This window comes from Gambusia affinis, linkage group LG01 (genome assembly GCF_019740435.1).
Source record: "Gambusia affinis linkage group LG01, SWU_Gaff_1.0, whole genome shotgun sequence".
Classification (NCBI taxonomy): domain Eukaryota; kingdom Metazoa; phylum Chordata; class Actinopteri; order Cyprinodontiformes; family Poeciliidae; genus Gambusia; species Gambusia affinis.
The window spans coordinates 23,060,523-23,080,120 of record NC_057868.1 but is presented as its reverse complement, the minus strand read 5'-3'; the positions used below and the strand labels follow the sequence as shown (position 1 = coordinate 23,080,120).

Sequence of the window (19,598 nt, the reverse complement as noted above, 5' to 3'; positions counted from 1 at the left end):
ACTTCTCCACTCACTATTTATAGTAAGTAGTAAATGAAGGAGTACTTAATCTACCCACGAGTAGGTTAATTAGATTAATTACAACTTTATGTTGGTCATTCTTGTGTGGTTTTCTCTGTACTGTATGTACTGCAGGCTTATTAAACCTGCTACAGAAGCCCCAGCCCAACCCAACCCAACCCGACCATCAAGCAAACAATTCTGACCTGAATTTTGGGCCATAAATCTAAATGTCAACATAAAATAAATCTAAATGGGCCATAAATCTAAACATAATTGTTCCAAGTCAATGTTTGTGATTGTGCACCTGATCTGTTTTCTGCATCCTGTCCATCACTTCTGGCTAAACTTTGCTTCATCTACCAGGTCCCTGATTACTGCCTTTCAGATTCTGGGTTTGTTCTGCCTTGTCTGCCTGCTGTGTTGCTGACTTGGATTTTTTTTTTTTTTTCTGTGACCATTGAATATTGGATTGTGGACATTGTAATCTTTGATTCTCTTGTGTTTTGCTCTTTGTCTTAACCCATTGCCAAAATTGTTCCACGCAGTTGCACCATCATTTCCAGTTTTCCATGTGCAGAGTCTTCCTGTGGGTGAAGCAATCATCCCCGGTAAATGGACAATCTAGTTTTCCTCTGCAGTTAAGATGTCCAAAGTTGCAGGTTTCTCGTGGTCCGATACACTGAGGAGGAGTTCCCGGGAAACCACCTGGGTTATCTCTTACTTCCTGCTCCTGGAATGTTCCCAGTTTGTTTAACAAGCCACTCACCTTCTTGTTTGCTCTGCAGAGCCTGGCTAGAGAGCAAAGGAGAACCTGTCGATTACATCGCACATTCTGCAGCTTGTCAGTGAACGTCTTGTCACTCTTCCTGGGTATTGGTCTGAGTTTTGGGTCCAATTCTTTCCTGAATCATTGCATCTTAGACACAACCAACATATTGCACAAGAACGGACAGAGTAAACGTTACTTTAGGTTTTTCAGGGTTTTCAGCAGATCTTCCATACGTCCTGTTGTGGAGAGTGAAATCTCTTTTGCCATCGTCTGTTGTGTTAGCAGCATCAGAGTCAACGACTGTAGGAAAAAAATAACTCAACCAGCTAACAAAGGCTGTTCTGTTCTGGGTCCTCTGGAAGAAGATTACTCATAAATTGAAGGACATTCCAGACTCTTCATCAGACAGTCACAGCAGCAGTCTCTTCAGGGAGAGGCTTCTTCACAAACACTGTAATACAGACTGCTACAGGAGTTCCTCCCTGCCCACCGCCCTTAGCATCTACAACAATTCTTTGAAGAGAGAGTTGTGTATGAGTTGCCACATTAAATTTCCCAAGTACTTTTGAATTTAACTGAGCTAAAAAAGCACAATAGCCAGACAGTAAAATTTTGCTTACATATAAATGTCATAATCTAATTCCTCTTGAAGCAAAATAAAACTTTAACCACAATTGTATATTTTGTTCTTTTCACATCTACTTGCATCGTCCTGCATATGCTTAACTTCTGCAGCTTTTTTTTCTGTTTATTGCATATTGTGAAAATGCCCTCATATAACAAAAGGAAAATATTTTGGTTTTATTGTAAGTGTGATCAGCAGTTTTCAACATTCAGCATTTCTGACTTGCCTAAATATTGGTGAACATTAGCTGGCAGTAATAAGAAGTCGATCGATCCAGTGAGCCGTGTGCTGAAAGCATACAAAAATAAAAAAAATAAAAAAAGCTAAAGCAGCATCACTCTGCCAGAGATATATAGAAAAATAAATTGCTTGCGCACATATAATTTTGTGACAATAGTTTGAAATTTGTTCTCCTGCAAACCTGAGAGCAATGTTTCTAACTGATAAGAAGTAGTTTGTCGTAGATTATTTGCGTGAATTAAATAAATTTTTGCAGCCAGAATGACAACTGATGGAGTCATTTCTTGGTCATTTTAACAAGAAGTGAAGGAAACAGAAAGGACTTCATCTTACAGGAAAGGAAAGCCAACCCAACACGCAAAAATTGTAATCCTCTTTCAAAACCTTCCTTCTCCTTTTCACACACACTCAAACGGATGCATTCCTTTTGGATTATCTAGAAAATAAAGGCCTTACATCCCCATGTAGCTGCTACAAGAGCAAACATAATCTTACATAAGGATAAATAGCTGTGATGTGCTCTAGCATGACTTTTAACCCTTCAGATTAAAAGAGCAGCATTAGTCACAACAGACCATCGTGCTTAATGTTTCATGACTCATCCGTACCTGAAAACAACGCCTTAAATAAATCCTGTTTCTATGCTGGCTTTACAATTGAAAATGTTCCAGTTAAATTAGTCACCGGTTCTGGAGATCTGCCAGTTCTGAAAGGGGCTTCTCACTGAAACAGTTTTAAAAGGCCTGGGAACCCGGTAAGAAAACACTGACAGGACAAGAAGCACGATGAAGACGAGGGCGAGTCAGAGAGTTTGCATCAACTCCATCTAGATCAGATTCTCTGGATCTTTTCACCAAGGAGGCTGCAGTTATCTGTGACTTTATGAGAAATCTGTTTCGGATTTACTTCAAACATGTTGTACTTCAAAACTCTCTTCCTTGACACCTTCCTTCATGCCATTTACAACTGATTGTAAATGGCTTTTAAATTGTTAAGTGGTCTCAAAACAGTGAGGGTTAATTTGGACTTAGATCAGTGAATGTGCCACAACATTATTATTATCATTATTATTATTATTATTATTATTATTATTATTATTATTATTATTATTATTATTATTATCATTATTATTATTATTATTATTATTATTATTATTATTATTATTATTAGTATTATTATTATTATTAAAAGGTAGTTCTGCATAAAACAGGATTTATGTTGCCTGCTCAAAATACGGCTTAAAGATATTTTTCAAAATAAAAGCCACAACATTTCAGAGTGTCTTGTACTGTAAAGGAACCTGCACATTATTGATATATTAAATAAAAACTGAATTTAGGTTACCTTTCAAAATAAATCTTATTTCTAAAATATTTAACTCTCATTATTGATTAATTATTTTGAATAATATACAATACAGTACAATACTGACGAAACAGCAATGAGAAAAAAATTCCCTGACAAAATCAAATTTTGTCAAAATCTGTTTTTATAAGATTGCCAGTTTATATATTTATACTAAGTACTAATTTAAGTAGTAAGTCTGTTCCAGACTTCATTAAAGGGCTTTGAAGAGCAAATCTCTTTTTTTTGCTCATTTTTAAAGTAAAAAGGTCAGTCCACACTAATCACCTAGTCATCAATATATTCCCGACATTGATATGATACACTTCCTCTGTTATTTTGAATGCTAAATTGAAATACATGAGTTCAGGGTTATTTATTGAAATATTTTGCTGTTGAGATCAGACCATTTAAACTGGTTGCAACAATATCAACAGCAGCTGCTGCCAGAGCCTCTGCACACGTCGACTGTCAGCGGAGAGACTTGTGTGTGACTGCATGGTGAGATGGTTTCATTTTCAGGATGTAACGAAGCACACGGACGTTTACATCAGACTCTGTCTTCCGAGTTAAAATCACTCGGCTGTGTTGTACGCAAGTCTAGGTGGAAGCATAAACATCCTGGCACCGTGAATGCAATAAACAAGCCTTTAGTCCGCCCTGCAGTCAGACAGTTATACAACAGTCGTGGATGAATTCAGCTTAAGACTTTATTTATTCGCCAAAAATCCAATCACTGGCATGAACAGATCAGAAATGGGGGGGGAAAAAAGGAGGGAAATGGCTTTGTGTTTTTCTTTCTTTTAATTAAGGCTTAATGAGCAACCTCCAATTACAAACCCAGCTCAGTGTTTATCAGGATAAATAAATAACAGTTCAAAAATAAATACACTATTAAATACAGCATAAAACAGCAGACAAAAAGGAAGAATTTGCAAAGGAAGGAGGAATTTGCTCATAGATGAAGGAAGTTTTGGGAAGTCATGAGTGTAGACCAAAAACACACACACACACAAAAAAAAAGCAGTCTGAAAATATGATTGATACTGGATATTGTACAAAATTTACAAAATGCAACTCCAACCAATAAACCCAGATATTAACAAAAAATAAATCCTTTTTAAAAAAAATGATACAACAACAACAAGGTAAAAATTCAAGTAAGAGAAGGTGTACATCAGTAACACACAAGATTTGCAGTCATGGATTAAGAGCACTGGAGGTTTCAACTACAAACTACTTGCTACACAGAAGAGCCGCTTTATTTAAAGAGAAGTAGGCAGACGGGTGTTCATCTTCCACAAACAGGCACTTTAAAAAGTTCTTTACATGTCTGGAATGAGTCAAGCAGCTCATTCTTAAAGCATTTCACTTAAATCTGTAAATAACTCACTCAAAATATGATTGAATGTTCAAAAGGACGCTTGCAAAATGGTAAAACTGCAAAACAGACTCTAGCTAAGATCTCTCAGCGGTGATGTTTTGTTTTTGTTTTTGTTTTGGTGAGTATTTTTCTTGACTCTCACGTCCAGGTTGTTTCAATTTCGAAAAAGTCTCGACTTTCATATGCAGTACCTTGCGATTAATACCCTTGGACTTTTTCACATTTTTTGCAAATTACAAACACAAAATTACAAGTATTTGACTGGGATTTTATGTGACAGACTAACACAAAGTGCTGCATTATTGCAAAATGGAAGAACAATGGAACGTTTTAAACTTTTTGAGCCCCCTTTCACTCTGATGTCTCTAAATAAAATCCAGCCAAACGACCTGTTTTTAGCTGGAAAGCTAAAAACAGGCCGGTTTTTAGCTTTACATCGAAGCTAAAAACCGACCTGTTTAGAGCTGTACCTGATCCATGATAACTGGAACATTCATTAGTGTTTAATGTATATTTGCTTCATGATCTGGATGATAACATTTGACAAAAATGTAACGTTTCATTGCCTGTTTCATAATCAGCTACTTAGGTTTCTTTGGTGTAAAGCACTTTGAGCTGCCTTTGTTGCTTAAATGTGGAATACAAATAAACTTGACTCAGACCAAACCAAACAGGTCTGGGGTGAAGTTAGAGACGGCTTTAAAGCGGGATTAGGTCATAAAGCAACATGGGATGGAAACCCATTTGCAGCAGAGCTCCAACTCCCAGAGAGGAGAATCTGTTGACATGACAGCTTTTAGCAGACACATTAAAATCTTGCTTTAATGGAAGTCTGGCAAGTCAAAACCACTTGTTTCCAGATAGTCATATAAAATACTGTTTATAGTTTAACCCCAAACAATGTAGGGAACTCAGTACTCAGGTAAAAGTAGGGACTTCTGAATTGCTATGGCAGCAAAAAAAAAACAAAAAACATTTCAGGCTTAGATACAGAAGTTTGAGGTGGGAGGATAATAATAATCATCACTCGAAACACAGAAACACACGTTTCCTTGTGAAACATGTAGGTGGCAGCGCCATGCTGTGGGAATGATTTTTTTTTTTTTTGGAAAAAATATTTGCCTTCCACTACAAAGCACTGTGTTGGTCTGTTGCACGAAATCCTGACAAAAAGAGGCAAAATGGTTCAGAGGACACAAATAGTTTGTCCGTTTTTGGTTGTGAATGCCCATTTATGTTTACAATCATATGACAAATATGAGACTTGCTCCAAGTGCTACATTATATGATTCTAATAAAACGTTTTTGTTGATGTTTTTATGTAACAGTTCATTGAGAAAGAGAAATAAAAAAAAGAAAAAGGAAACTTGCTTTGTAAAAATATTTTTTTTTTTAAAAAGTACCTAATCATCCTGTTTTTTGTTTTGTTTTGTTTTGTTTGCTTTTTGTATATAAACACCACCCATAAGATCATAGCTTAATTTCTGCACAGGACCAGCAGAAACATTCACAACCAGTTTTTTTCTTTACCCTAAATCTGGACTAGCTCAAACTCATTTCATCCTCCTGAGAGCCAATCAGTGAGACTCGGAGACATCGCCACCGTAATCTGAACTCCGACTGGACTCTGCTGTTCTCCCTGTTCATTTGTAACAAACTCAGGGTGAAATTTCATAGAGCTGAAGCAGCAACGGAAAACGGACGAAAGTGAATGAGCAACGGAAGCGTATCCGTACGGAAGACAACTATAGTACAAAAATAGCTATTTAAATATCAAAAGGTTCTACTTTACACATCTGTTGAAGGTATGTGCTCCGTTTCCCTGTGGGCAGAAAATGAGGAAATCTAGAAGGTACAGTAAATGAGTCTGATTGATTTGGCCCAAAGCTTGGCACATTTCTCTCCTGGTTCTGTCGTTTCGGTGCCGTCCCCGCAGAATGCTCCAGCTCAGCCAGGGAGTTCAAAAGGGTTGCCTGTGTCCAATTTCACATCCCTTTCATTCAGAGGCTCACACAGCAAACACGCTCAAGGTGCTGGTCTGGTCCTTCAAGCCCAGGATGCTGTAAGCTATCCTCTTCAAATGGCCGGGCAGTCGCACGCCGATGTTCTTAATATCCCTGTGGAGGAGAGACAGAGCGGTGTTGAAGAAGAGCTGCGCACATATTTTCTCCCCGGCCTCGTTCCAACAGTTTCCACATGCATCCCCCCCAGCCTCCCAAAGTCTTGGAGTAATCACCGACACATTTACAGTGACGAAATGCCAGCCTAGAGTTGAACACGTTCAGGTTGAGCTTTTAAATCGGTCCAGGTAGGTGGGGCGCATTCCAAGTTTGCTCTCTGCCAAAGGTTTAACTCATCTTCCACAATAAAACGAGTGTCAGTGGGGCTTTCGCTTTGCAAAAAAAGCGCACATGCGAAACCTACAAAAAGCCCTGCATAAACACCAGCCCGGAGTCAAAGCCTTAATTACAGCTTTAATTACTTAACGAGGATTCTCCCCGTTGACCATGAATCACTTTGTCTGGGAAGCAGAGGGTGGATTGTAAATGACTGGTGGTTTCCGGAGAGTGCTACCAGATGCCCCGAGATGGAAACAAAAAAAAATAAAAAATCACACCATGCTGCACGACGAGCACTTCAAAAGGACTCGTCTCGGCTCTGTGGTGCGGCCATCTTTCCAAGGATTAGGAGAGTTGGTTACATGTATGTTTGTAGCTTAATAAAACTGCGTGACATGAGATCTCACGACATTTAGCATTTTTAGGTTTTTAGTTGATTTTTCACAAAGTATTATCCAATTGGATATTACGAGGCCGCGATATGAGGCTCAGTGATTCAAACTTTGATGCTCTACCTGGAACTACTATTTTGAAATAAGACAGGCTGCAGTTCAGGGGTTAAGTTTATCTGGATCTTCAACTAAGTTTTTAACTCAAAATTGAGGCAAGGCGGGATCGGCTTTCTGCATGTCTTATGGATTAGAAAAGGGGTGAGCATCTTCTGCTCCTTACGCAGCTGGGGGGTGATGGACCGGGCTGCTTACTAGTGCTTTAGGAGGATAGAGCAACAAGAGGGAGTAACTATTGCTTAATGAGAAGAGTAAGAATGATACAGGCTTTCATATTTGAAAACCTGTATCATAGATGGACTGACAGCCATCAAACACAGACAATCAGAGCCAGTAGGATGGCACTGTCAATCATGTCTGTGTACATGCTGCCCACACCCTTCCCCTGCATGGTGCATACAAGCTCAAGGTTGCCATTTTGCTGCAGGTATGATAATGACAGAGAAACAACATAACATTACAGAAAGACTGTAACTGACGTCAATGGTAGCCATGGTAACAAACCTCTGCGAGTTATGGCAGGCACCGCTGTGGGTTAGGAGCTGCTAGCGCAGCAGTGAGCTAGTGGTTTGCATTTTGTAAGCACTGTCACTGACCAACTGCAGGAAAGTTAGCATTAGCAACAACCTAGAGTCATTTTACTGCAACATGTTTTGCACTGAGATGCTATGTTATGGTTGAATAGCTTTGCCAATAGGCCAACTCCTTTTTGCCCACAACAGCAGTCTTTGTAACGTTCCATAAAATAATTTTTTGGCAGTTCTGGGCCAAGAAAAGCAGCTTGTTTGAGGATGTCGTTTGCATGTCAGATTTACAGACGTACCAGAAACACAATTTAAACATTCCGACTTATGTTAAAAACGAAAGAGAATGTGATTGATTGTTTGATAAATTTTCATTTTTTTATGTAATTAATTAATCAAATGTGACATATTAACTTATGAAAACAATTGGTATTAGGACCACCTCAGAACAAGACGAGCATGAAACTCTAAAATTATAAACGAGTCAAACTTGTCCTGGGATTTTCTATAGCGCTCCTACATTCTGTATAACACAGTTTGGGGATTTTTAAAAAATCTCATCCTGTCTTGTTCTCATGGTTACAAACCTAAGCATGTGCAATGGCAAAAAAAACATAAAAAGGTGGCTTCTTTTTAGCTATGTGGTTAGAAACTCTCTGGCCTTCATTATTCTTCAAAAGGAACCTTAAATTATGTGTTTCACCATAGACTCCCTCCCCCAAACCCCCAACGGTTGCGCCTGTTTGGGTAAATTGCCTCCTGCAGGACTCCTACACATCATGGAAGGTGTAATTCCCTTAAACTGCACTGTGAAAACTTTAGGGGGCACACAAGCCCACTTCTTCCGTCTCCTTTTAGGTTTTCGGGTCAGATCCATCTATTTCAGCTTCAAGTCAATCTTTTTCCACTTGGCTGTAGTCTACACCGCTCTCCTTTAATGTTGGAGAAGCCACAAAAGGTTTCTGACCCAGACAAGCAAAACTGGTGGCTTTCAAAGGCTCTGGCAAAAGTGCTGGGGTATGTGTGTCTGGGCTGAGGGCAGGATGAGAATGGAGAGAGCGCAGCTGAAAGAAGAGCAACAGAAACCACAACTCCGCCACAAAATGTGCCCACCGCTCCTTCACTCGGTTAGATTTTCCATTTGAAAATTTTCTCAAACTGCAAACAGTTTAGAAATACTGTTTTGTAGTTAGTTAGGTTAATCACACTTAACTGATTTAGCTAATCAGATTCCTTAAAACTCCATTATGTGATTTCTATAAAAATATGCTTTTTGCCATATTTATTAAAATGTCACCACATCAAGGCAGTACGGTATGAGACAGATAATCTGTGAAAGGTTCTGCAGAAAAACACCGCTCAGTCAAAAACATCCAGTCAGAGCCAGGAGGAGGGTCTTAGCGCTGTCAATCAACCTCCTGTATGCTGCTCAACGTGCTAATGGTGGAAAATAAAGTTTATCCACTCTTATAGATGGACATGCTAGCTAGCCTTAGCATTTGTGGCAGGCTGTGTTGTGTTGAACCAGCTCTAGCTTAGTAAAGAGCGAAGGGGTAAGGAGGTGACTGGCAGCATTAAAACCCTCCTCCTGGCTGTGACTGGTTGTTTCTGACTAAGTGGTGTATTTCTGCCAGCGGGAGCCCTAGGAGCTCATTTTTTTCATCAATTATGTTTCTTGTTGTACAGTGTTACAATGTAATGACAATTTAAACAAATATTCAAGAAACTTATTTTTTTAAAAGTTAGATACTTCAGTTTTAACTAATAAAAGATTGTTTTTTTATTTATTCATTTATTAATTTGTTTTTGTTTTTTTTTAACGTGCGTCAAGAAAATGAACACAATCCATATTAAAGTTAAGGTGTTACCAACACCGGCACTCACTCATTCTTCATCTGCAGCACCTGGTCCATGGTGACGACCCCGGCACGGGTGAAGTTCTCGCTGTACTGGCTCATCTTGATGGACTCGAGCCACTCGGACACCGACCTGAAGGGGGAGCCGTCCGAGCCGCTGGTGCTGGGCAGGCGGATGGAAATCCTGGGAACAGAAAGGGAGCAGATCCAAACGCTGATGATAATTATTTACACGCTTTCCCACAACAAGAGACAGATGACTGAGGTCTGTAATTACTGTGCAGGAAACCAGCTGGTGATAAAACAGAAAAACCGGTCGAGGGAGTCGGGGTAAGAGGTGATTAAGATATGAGGATGACATCTCTTTGTTCTTTCTTGCTGTCTTTGGTGTTTGTGCTCTGTCTCAGTAGGCAAAACACGCTTTCATTCACAGAATCAGAAACAATAGGGACACGTGTACCGTGTATTAACTTTTTTACTCTGCAGCCTCACCAATTTGAACTACTTCAGTATTATTATTTTTTAATATGTAGTTCCAAAAATATATTTTTTTATATATTAATAGAATTTATATTCATCACAAACTAAAACTCAAACAAAATCCTGATTTGTAGTTTTTTGAAGGAAGTTGGTTTCCAAGAACCTCCTGCACTCGGGATTGAATCTGCACCAGAAAAGACATCTATTAAAGGCAGTTTGCCTGGTATAATTTTATTTTATTTTTTTTTTACCGTGGATCAAAGTCTGCGATGGTCTTTAGTGACTCTGGGCTGCGCAGGAGCTTGTCCAGCAGACTGACGATGTCGCCGAAACGCGGCCTCTTGGCGCGATCCTGAAGCCAGCACTGAAGCATCAGCTGGTAGACGGCCGACGGACAGTCCATGGGTGCAGGCAGCCTGAAAGCCTCGTTGATGGCCTTCATCACCTGCAGACAATATTTATTTATTTATTTATTTATTGGTAAATTGTTAAATTTTTTCAATGATCTCCTGACTAAAAGAGTTGAGAAATGAAGACAAACCTCGTGGTTACTCATGTCCCAATAAGGCCGTTCCCCAAACGCCATGACCTCCCACATGACAATGCCGAAACTCCACACATCGCTCGCCGAGGTGAACTTCCTGTAGGCAATCGCCTCCGGGGCCGTCCAGCGGATGGGGATCTTACCTCCCTGTTCAAGGAAAACCATTGAGTCAGAGAGGGTAGTAAAAAAAAAATAAAGATCCATGTAAATGCTTGCAAAAACCCTAATTCAGTGTCTCTCTAACTATTCACATTTATCACACCGTGGCCACAATTTACAATGTTCAAACTGCTTTATTCCTGCTTTATTCCTTCAAGAATGGGGCTTATAGTCTTTTTTGCATTGACATTATTCTGAAGTTGAAATGGCTGAACGACATTGTTTGTATTTTCTTTTGTTATGTTGTAATTGCCCTTTATTGGGATAAAGTTGTTACAGTATATTTATTGACTTCTTTACAGCATTTTCAACAGTTTCAAAAGTGCTTTATAAATAAATTTGACACTGGCAAATTTATACTGCATTACTATGCATATAATAATGCATGTAATTACTACGTATAGCGATTACATATAGTACTTACTATATGTAATTTTTGTAGTAATTACATGATTTTTACACTAGCAGATGTTTGTACTATCCAGTCGATAAATATTTATGGAAACACAAAAATACTAGAATGGTGATGATCTATGAGTTGTGCAACCAATTGCCCTCAGGAGTCAACTATTTTATTATTTATAATAAATAATAATAAATTATTTATAATTTACAAGCCTCAGAGATTCATCAGAAAACATTTGTTAACAAACATCATCATGAAGAACAAAGAAAACACCAAACGGAAGTGAATTTTACTCCTCAAAGCTCCCAGAAAAGGAAAGCAGGTACTCACGCTGGTGGTGTATGTCCCCTCTGGCTCGTCCTCAAGCACCCGGGAAAGGCCAAAGTCCGAAACTTTACATTCCAGGGCTGTGTTGACCAGGATGTTGCGGGCAGCCAGGTCACGGTGAACGTAGCTCATTTCAGAAAGGTACTTCATGCCTGCGGCGATGCCACGCAGCATTCCCACCAGCTGGTGAGACGAGAACTCCCCGTCATGGTCCTGATGCAAAAGTAAGTTAGAGAATTATTTTGTTTTTGTCTTTTTTTTTTTTTTTACATAACTACTGTAAATGCTCTCAAAAAACGTGAGAAAAAAAAATCACAATATGTCAAAAAAACAACCTTGGAAAACATATTGGTCTTACTCTCAGGTATCTGTCCAGTGCTCCGTTCTCCATGAATTCGGTCACGATCATCGCATGTTTAACTGCACAGAAGCAGAACAAACTATAAGCCCAAACGGGCCTACAACAGATAGGCAGAAAAAAACAAAGTGGAGAAAAAGCCTCACATTTGGTCACCACTCCCTCCAGACGGATGATGTTCTGGTGGGAAAACTGCCCCATGATGGAGGCTTCGCTCAGAAAATCCTGCCTCTGCTTCTCCGTGTAGCCGGGCTTCAGCGTCTTTATTGCCACCGCCACCTCTTTCTTCCCAGGTGCTTTCAGGGTGCCTCTGTAAACTTCACCGAACTCGCCTGTAGGTGGAACATTTTTTTTTTTTTTTTATCATAATTTAGACAGTTGATTTAGAAAAGATATTTAAAATGAATGTGTGTGTTTGTGTGTATATATTGGTGCGATGGGTTCTCTTAAGTTTCTAGCCACAGGGCTTGGCAGAGCAACAAAAAGAAATAAGGAAGTCTCTGCGGCTGTTTTGCCTGAGGCGCTCCCACCGAGGTGTGTTCTGGCTCGGTGTTGAGAAAAAGGGAGAAAAAGAAAGAAAGAAACAACGCTGTGTAAATAGTTGACGACCTGTTATGCGGGAGCATGGGAATCAGCTGTCACATGAGAAGGAAAGGGGACATTTGGTCGTGGGAGCTGGGGTGGAGGGGGCTCAAATGGACTGTTGGGTCAAAGGTTAAAGGTGGTCGCACTTGAACGAACGCATCCTCAATGGGAACGTTGAAACAAGCCCCAGGAAGGTGTTGTGATGTTCTTCCAAAACTATGTGTCTGCAGCCATTTCTGTTGCGCAATGTTCATGTCATCTTGGGCCACAACATAATAATGTCCCCGCCAAGAGTTAACCGCAGAACTAAAAGATCTCTCAACTTGTCGGGTGAGAAAAAAAAAAAAGCCAGATAGATCCTAATCTCAGCAAAGTAAAAACCACCCATTAGCCTGTTAAGATGTTTATACTGGTGTGCAGTATAAACAGGGAATATTTTGGGGGACGGAGAGGGGATGTGCAAATGGACAGACGTTTCAAGATTTTAAATCTAAGCCCCACAGCAGATTAACTCAGCAGGGTTGTCACTCACCAGCTCCGATGACTTTCTGTTTGCTTATGTGGCTCGGGTGGATTTCAGTGGCAAACTTGAGGACAGCTACGTTGGGGTCCTCGTACGTATGTGGATCCACATACGTCTTCAGTGGTTTTAATTGCTCTGCAAGCCACAGGAAGATGGTTGAATGTTAACAAATGAGGAAGACAAATATAATCAAATGAAAAACAAAGAGAGTTCAAGAATTTATTTTTTATTTTTTACCAGGGCTTGAAAAGTAGGTGTCCTCTGGTCCTTGCCTGGTATGTGTGTTTCTGTTTCTGAATAAAAAAATTTAAAAAACAACACAGTTTTTAAATCAAACCTTTGAACTTTTACACATTTTGTCGTGATATGTCAAAGAGATTTTATTGTGATACGCTATTTGCTTGACCTACATAGATAAGTATAAAGTTGAAGGAAAGTGATGCTATGAGGTTTGTTTGATCATATAATTGCATGAGGGTCAAGGAACACACAGGTAAGATACAAACCTGCAGAGAAATTTAAAGCTGTATGTAGGTGATGGAGCAGCCATCTGGAATTAGGTAATAATGTCAGCTAATAAATTAAAATTCGACATTTTGTGCTCCATACATATTTCTAGGCTTATCAGAAAGTTGACAGTGCACATCATCCAAAACGCAAGATCCCAAGTACGAAACATGGCGGCAGCAACACGATGTTGTGGGAATGCCTATTTCCAGAGGGAACAAGGAAGCTGCACTAGGCAGTACAGCAAACCTATCAGAGTTGGGAAATTATCTGGAGGATGTTGCAGAGAATCACAACAGAAGGGTTTAAATCAAAACATATTCTTGTGTTAGAATGGCCCAGTCAAAGTACAGACCTAACTTATTCAACTAAGAATCTGTGGGAAGACTAAGGGTGCATTCACACCAGCCTTCCTTAATCCACTTTAATCCAACTTCAGTTTGTTTCTCTAGAATGTCCAGTTTATCTGGGGGAGGTGTGAATGTGTAATCAAACTCTGGTTTGCCTAAAAACCCAGGTCTCGGTTCGGCTCAAGTGAACTCTGGTGCGATTTGTATATGTGAATGCAAGTGGACCAGAGACAGCTCCAAAACCAAGAAGTGAATTATAGTGCAGAGCATTCTTGGTCAAAGTCAAAGATTAAAAAAAAAGCAATTTTGCAGCCACTAAAATTTTACGGCACTCCATTTTTGTTTACATTTTGTGACGAAGGCCAGGTTTTTCAATTAGCGCTTGGTTCATTTGACACAGTGCTGAGTGAAACTGAACTACACCAGCTGAAAATGTAACAAACACTGGTCTCATTTTGGACTTTCAGGTCTGAACACACCATTAAAACTGATGTTGACAGATGTTCTCCATTCAGTCAGACTGAGTTTGAGTCATTTTGCAAATAGGAATGGCCAAACGTTTCAGTTTCTACACGTAGAAACCTGGTAGAGACAAACCCCAAAAGACGCTGAGGTGTACATGCTGGAAAAGCTGATTCCATAAAGCACTGACTCATGTGGGATGAAAACCATTAGAACCAAACTTCTAATGGTTTCAATGGAAGCCGTACAATAGCTCATTACTTTGTACTGTGGTTGTAAAATGACAAAATGTAGAAAAGCTTAACAGTTATGAACACTTTTGTAATAGACACCTTTTACTGCGGCGCTGTAGGCCTTTTACTCATCAGTAGGAGATGATGATCAGAATAGAAGAGAGAGAGAAGGGGACGAGTGGCAGTAAATAAAACAAATACTGAACCCAGGACAGCTTCTAGGAGGGCCAAGGCTTTTATAGCCATAGCAGCACCCACCCGATCCATGCAGCACCCAACTTCAGGAACCTTTTCAATAAATTTTCCAGATTTGTTTCCTTTTTTTCAGACCTCTGGTGCAATGCATTCATTCAGGCAGAAGCGTTTCTTTTACAAAGCCTTGGCGATGGGCTGTATTTGCTCGGCCAATTCAAAGGCTGAAAGCCAGCAGGCGGGAAAGAGGTGGTTACAATCTGCTACAGTACCGGCCTGGGTCACCCTCACAAAGCGCCCACGGCCTCGCACAAAAAAGAAGCGAGCAGCTCTTATCGACAACAATGTGCCACTCATGTCTAATTTCCTTTCAAAGGCTCCAACACTTGGTAGATTGCAACCGTTGCGCAATGACAAGACACATTCAGCCGAAATTCCTCCCCGGTGAGTGCTGGCACACACACATCCAGATAAAGAGAAAAGACGGTTTGCTAAAGGAAGAGTGAAAGAAAGAGGTGAGGAGAGAGTGAATGCAAAGGCCATTTGGAGGCCCCACAAAGGAAAAGCAGAAGAATGAGAGAGGAAGGCAGCGAAGGATGTCGTGTTGTGACAGATTATCGGGACAGAATAAGAAGGAGGGAAAGTGGCAGAGTGGGCAGCTTACTCACCGTCTGAGCAGGAAGAGGATGCCGGCCAGAATGAACAGCGTGATTACTCCTGCAGCCACCCCAGCAAGGATAACAGCAGTCTTGTTAAGGTGACCTGCAAGAAAAATAAACCAGTGAGAAGATTCCCAAACAAAGCCAGTAAGTTTTTCCTAGAGCGGTTTCTCCCCGCACCTTCAGACAGCGTCTCAAATTGTTCCTCCAAGCTGGAAACTCCTTGGTTGCCGTCATCACCCAGGGCCTGGACCTTGACCAGGTAAGCTGTGCCTGGGGAGAGATCGCTGATCTGCACAGAGTTTTTCTCCAGCTTCAGCACCACATACGTAGTTACGTCGATTTTATTGTCCTAGGAAAAGGAGAAAAGTCCACCAATAACTCCAGCGTTAAAGCAGCACCTACTAAAAAGCCTCTCTTTATTTTTTAAGTAGTCATCAGAAACTCATTCAAATTGCATGTCCATTAAAATTAAACGCAAAATGCATTTCCAAATAGCTTTAATCCTGCCATGTGGACTAAATGTGAACAGGAATTTAAGCTCTTTAATCTTTGTGTGCTGTCAGGGTCTATTAAAAAGTTTCCACACCTTTTTGCGGTAGGCAAGCTCATAGCGGATTGGCTGGGATTGGACCCGCGGACGAGGGAAAACGTCCCAGGAGAGAGACAAACTGGTGGAGTCCCGCTCGACCAAACGCATTGACGTGATTTTGGGTGGGTCTGAGGACGATACATGGAGAAGGAAACAATTTAATTTTAAGTTTCTAAAACAACAAAACGGACAATTCACTCCTCTCCCCAGGCCTCATTCGGACTGGAGAGCCGTCACCACCTCGCAGATAGCATCAGCCATTACTGCAGCACAGATAGCATTGCAGCTCTGCTTCATGTCACCAGCACTCACCTGTGTAGTGAAGGGATGTATTCAGCGCGGCAGAGGACTGCGGCTTGAAACTGCGCGGTATTGCCTGACTGGGAAACATGGACACGCCACTGTGCACCTCCACGGTGAAGGTGTAGTTCAAGTAAGGATCCAGTTCACTCACTGACACCTTCGTGTCAAGCAAGCCCGTGTTCGCTGGGTCATAGCGAATTTTCTCTCCACAGGGCAGGTGCGACGAGCCCTCCCAACGATGGCACTCAACGCTGTAGGTGATGTCGCTTCGACCTCCGGTGTCTTCAGGGGGCTGCCAGGAAAGCAGGAGTTTTCCTGGGGTAAGAGAGCTGGGAGTGGCCACCAGACCTCGAGGGGCAGAAGGGAGGCCTAACAGGGAGAGAGCAGAAAAACACAGAATATATAGTAGGTACAAGACTAAAGACACTTTCTGAGTAATGCTTGTTTCTCAACAGTCATGAACTATTTCAAATGAACTCATTTACTGATTTCATAATCATGAAAATGGTCAGAGTACATTTTATTCTGCACAAATCCAATTACACAAGAACATTTTGTGTCAAAAGAAAATCACTTTTAGTAGAAATGTGTCTTTTCTCTCTTGTTGCTTCTAACAGCTGTCATAGTTCAATGAATTATGGTGAAAATGGCTAAGAGATCCAACATCCTCCTTCTGTATCTGCATCTACAGTAAAGAGTGTTGTCAATAATGCAAACCAGAATCGCTAAGCTGTTGTTTGCTATTGGAGTGTATAGCTGCGCTTGAATTGACTATATAATTGCGCAAATTGGAACTGCCCAATTAAATTTGCATAACTTTATTTGCGCCAATTTTGTCAAAAATTCATGTTTTTGGATAAAATATTTTTGCACTGGGATGAGGTTGTTTTTCAGTTACATCGAAATGAATTTATTTTGCTAAATTGCAATGGAAACACTGTTTTTGCATCACACAAGTCACACGATCAACAACCAGAAAAAGACAAAGAAGATAACAGGAAGTGGTAGCAGGATGACGGAACGGCATGTTCTTTTAAGTACTTATTGCGTTTCTTTTTTAATCGCCATTAGTGGACTACCACACTAATTGCACACTAATTACCATTAGTGTGCAAAACCACCAAAGTTCTGCACACATTTGTAATGGACATGTTGCTAGTATCTGGCTGGCATAAACTTCTGTAGATTGAAATCAACAGAGGTTTTCTCAGTGCTTCTCTACTTTTTAGTCTAAGTAGCAATTTATAGAAGTTAGCGTTTATTTCTGCACAATTCTCACCTGAGCACGGTCCAGTCAAGGGGTCTGCAGAAGCCCGGTAGAAGCCATCCATGCACACACAGAATAAAGACCTGGAGTCCTGGCTCTGGGTGTTGGCAGGACAGGGTTCACACTTGTCCCTGGATGCCTCAGCTTTGAAGAAGCCTGGCTGACACTCTGCAAGGAGAAAAGGACATTCACAGCAAATGATCAGCCAAAGAAGACAATAGGGACTTCTGGCAGCATCCTAAATGGCAAAGAGCAAAGCGAGTTTCTCCAGATTGTTCAAGCCTCTTTGAAATGCGTTGAACTTTTGACCCCTGAGAGCAACACGTAGAGGTCGAGGGGACACTTAATTGTGTCATGGCTAAATGCCACATTTAGGCAGGTGATGGAGAGATCTAGGGGGGGAAACAGGGCAGGAGGAGTCTGCCCAGTGTTCAGATCACTCAATAAAACTCTGGTCATTACAAATAAGATGATTCTCATTGGAGCCAAACCCTGAAACACAATCACACAGCTCCTACCATGCTGCTGCTCATACTCTCAACTTTTTCACACACTTTCCTCTCTTCCGCTGGTTGTGTTTCTTACTCAAGAAATACAACCAGTATTCTGACATTCCGAAACCCTAAGTCAGTTTTCATAACTACAGAAGAAAAGGTGCGAGAGCAACCAGCAAAGCAACTGACAAAAACAGTGCTATTTGGCACCCAACAGTCTATTATATTTCCTTCTCTCAGAGACCTACATGGATACTTTGAAATGGCATCGACTAGATAAGGTGACGTCTAATTTCACACTTTGAATTCTAAATAAAGAAATGCAGGTAGGATGCCCAGCTGTGCAAGGAAATGTCGAAATATGAACTTAATACAGTGTGAAATTTGGTTTGAGGACGCACCGTCAAGGAGGGTGAAATTGAGACGGCTGCCCTTTAACTCTGCGAGAGCATTCCTGGGGCTGCTGCTCACACCATAGGATGATCATAAGCACACACACACACACACACACACACACACGCCTGTGTATGCAATGCTCACATGAACCCACAGTCGTGTGCATGCACAAAATACACAGACATGTATGCAAAGCACACTACTGGACACAATGTGGCATCAGGAGAGGGATTAGGTCCACAGCCTGTCACCTGTTCATGTCCCTCTGCTCATTCAGTTCAGTTACACGCATAATGCATACACACGCGCACCCACGCACATATTTCAATGCCACCGAACACTGCAGTCAAATGAACATGCATCAGAGGAAACAGACGCTGGAATTTGAGAAAACTGTGGTGAAAGAGAGATTAGGTGCTGTAGGAACAGATTGTGTTAGCCAAATGAAATGAGGCCTTCGCAGTGAGCGGCAGGACATACAGCATTGACACTGACTGGGAAAAAGCATTGAGACAGTCAGTGATAAGCAAACAAGGTCAGATTCCTGAAGAGGCTAATTGAAAAAAGCAGCGCCAAGACTTAGACAATATCAGACTCGCGCTGTGATACCGTCTAGCTTGCCCTTCGGCCCGTCTTGCTCGGGGGAAGCTCATTTGGAAGCCACAAGTGACCACATGGAAGACGGAAAGCACATGGCTGCAGCTCCATTTGAGTCACATCAAGTGGATTTAGCTGATTGACCATGAGCCTCGCTTCAACTTTGCTCTGCTTTTTATAAACTTGCGGTTCACCGAGCTGACGCAGAGCATATGTGTGGAGGTGTGTTATCTAAAGAGCCTGACAATTGTGGCAAGAAAAATTACTCTGCACAAAGAAGGGTATGGATTTTTGGCCAATAGGACTGCACCGCGTTTAGTCCTCCCTCTCTCTACAGCATCTCCGTTCTATCTTGGGCAGCTGCTTCACTTATAAATACGACTACTCATTAACGCAGACGGGACAGAAGATGGGCAAGCCAGGAGAGAGGCGGGAAGTAGTGACAGAAGGGCTGAGAAAGGAAGAGGGAGATACTGTATCCTGCTGAGGACTGAAGAAAGAAAGGAGACATGCCGGGACGAACTCTTGCTCTGAGGAGGGGGAACAGCTGTTGCCCAAAACCCTGATTCAT

General features: G+C 41.1%; 1 protein-coding gene across 1 annotated transcript in view; it reads right to left on the bottom strand.

The window, feature by feature from the left end:
• Window positions 1-3,673: 3,673 nt before the first annotated feature.
• The window catches only part of epha2b (eph receptor A2 b), a 29,805-nt gene continuing 13,880 nt past the window's right edge, over window positions 3,674-19,598 (bottom strand). Inside the window, 14 exon segments of the mRNA XM_044116246.1 lie at window positions 3,674-6,482; window positions 9,622-9,777; window positions 10,325-10,518; window positions 10,615-10,764; window positions 11,513-11,722; window positions 11,868-11,929; window positions 12,014-12,199; window positions 12,985-13,110; window positions 13,213-13,268; window positions 15,388-15,481; window positions 15,559-15,730; window positions 15,968-16,098; window positions 16,283-16,642; window positions 17,553-17,708. Of these exon segments, the coding sequence (XP_043972181.1) occupies window positions 6,374-6,482; window positions 9,622-9,777; window positions 10,325-10,518; window positions 10,615-10,764; window positions 11,513-11,722; window positions 11,868-11,929; window positions 12,014-12,199; window positions 12,985-13,110; window positions 13,213-13,268; window positions 15,388-15,481; window positions 15,559-15,730; window positions 15,968-16,098; window positions 16,283-16,642; window positions 17,553-17,708 (2,162 nt within the window). The 3' untranslated portion in view covers window positions 3,674-6,373.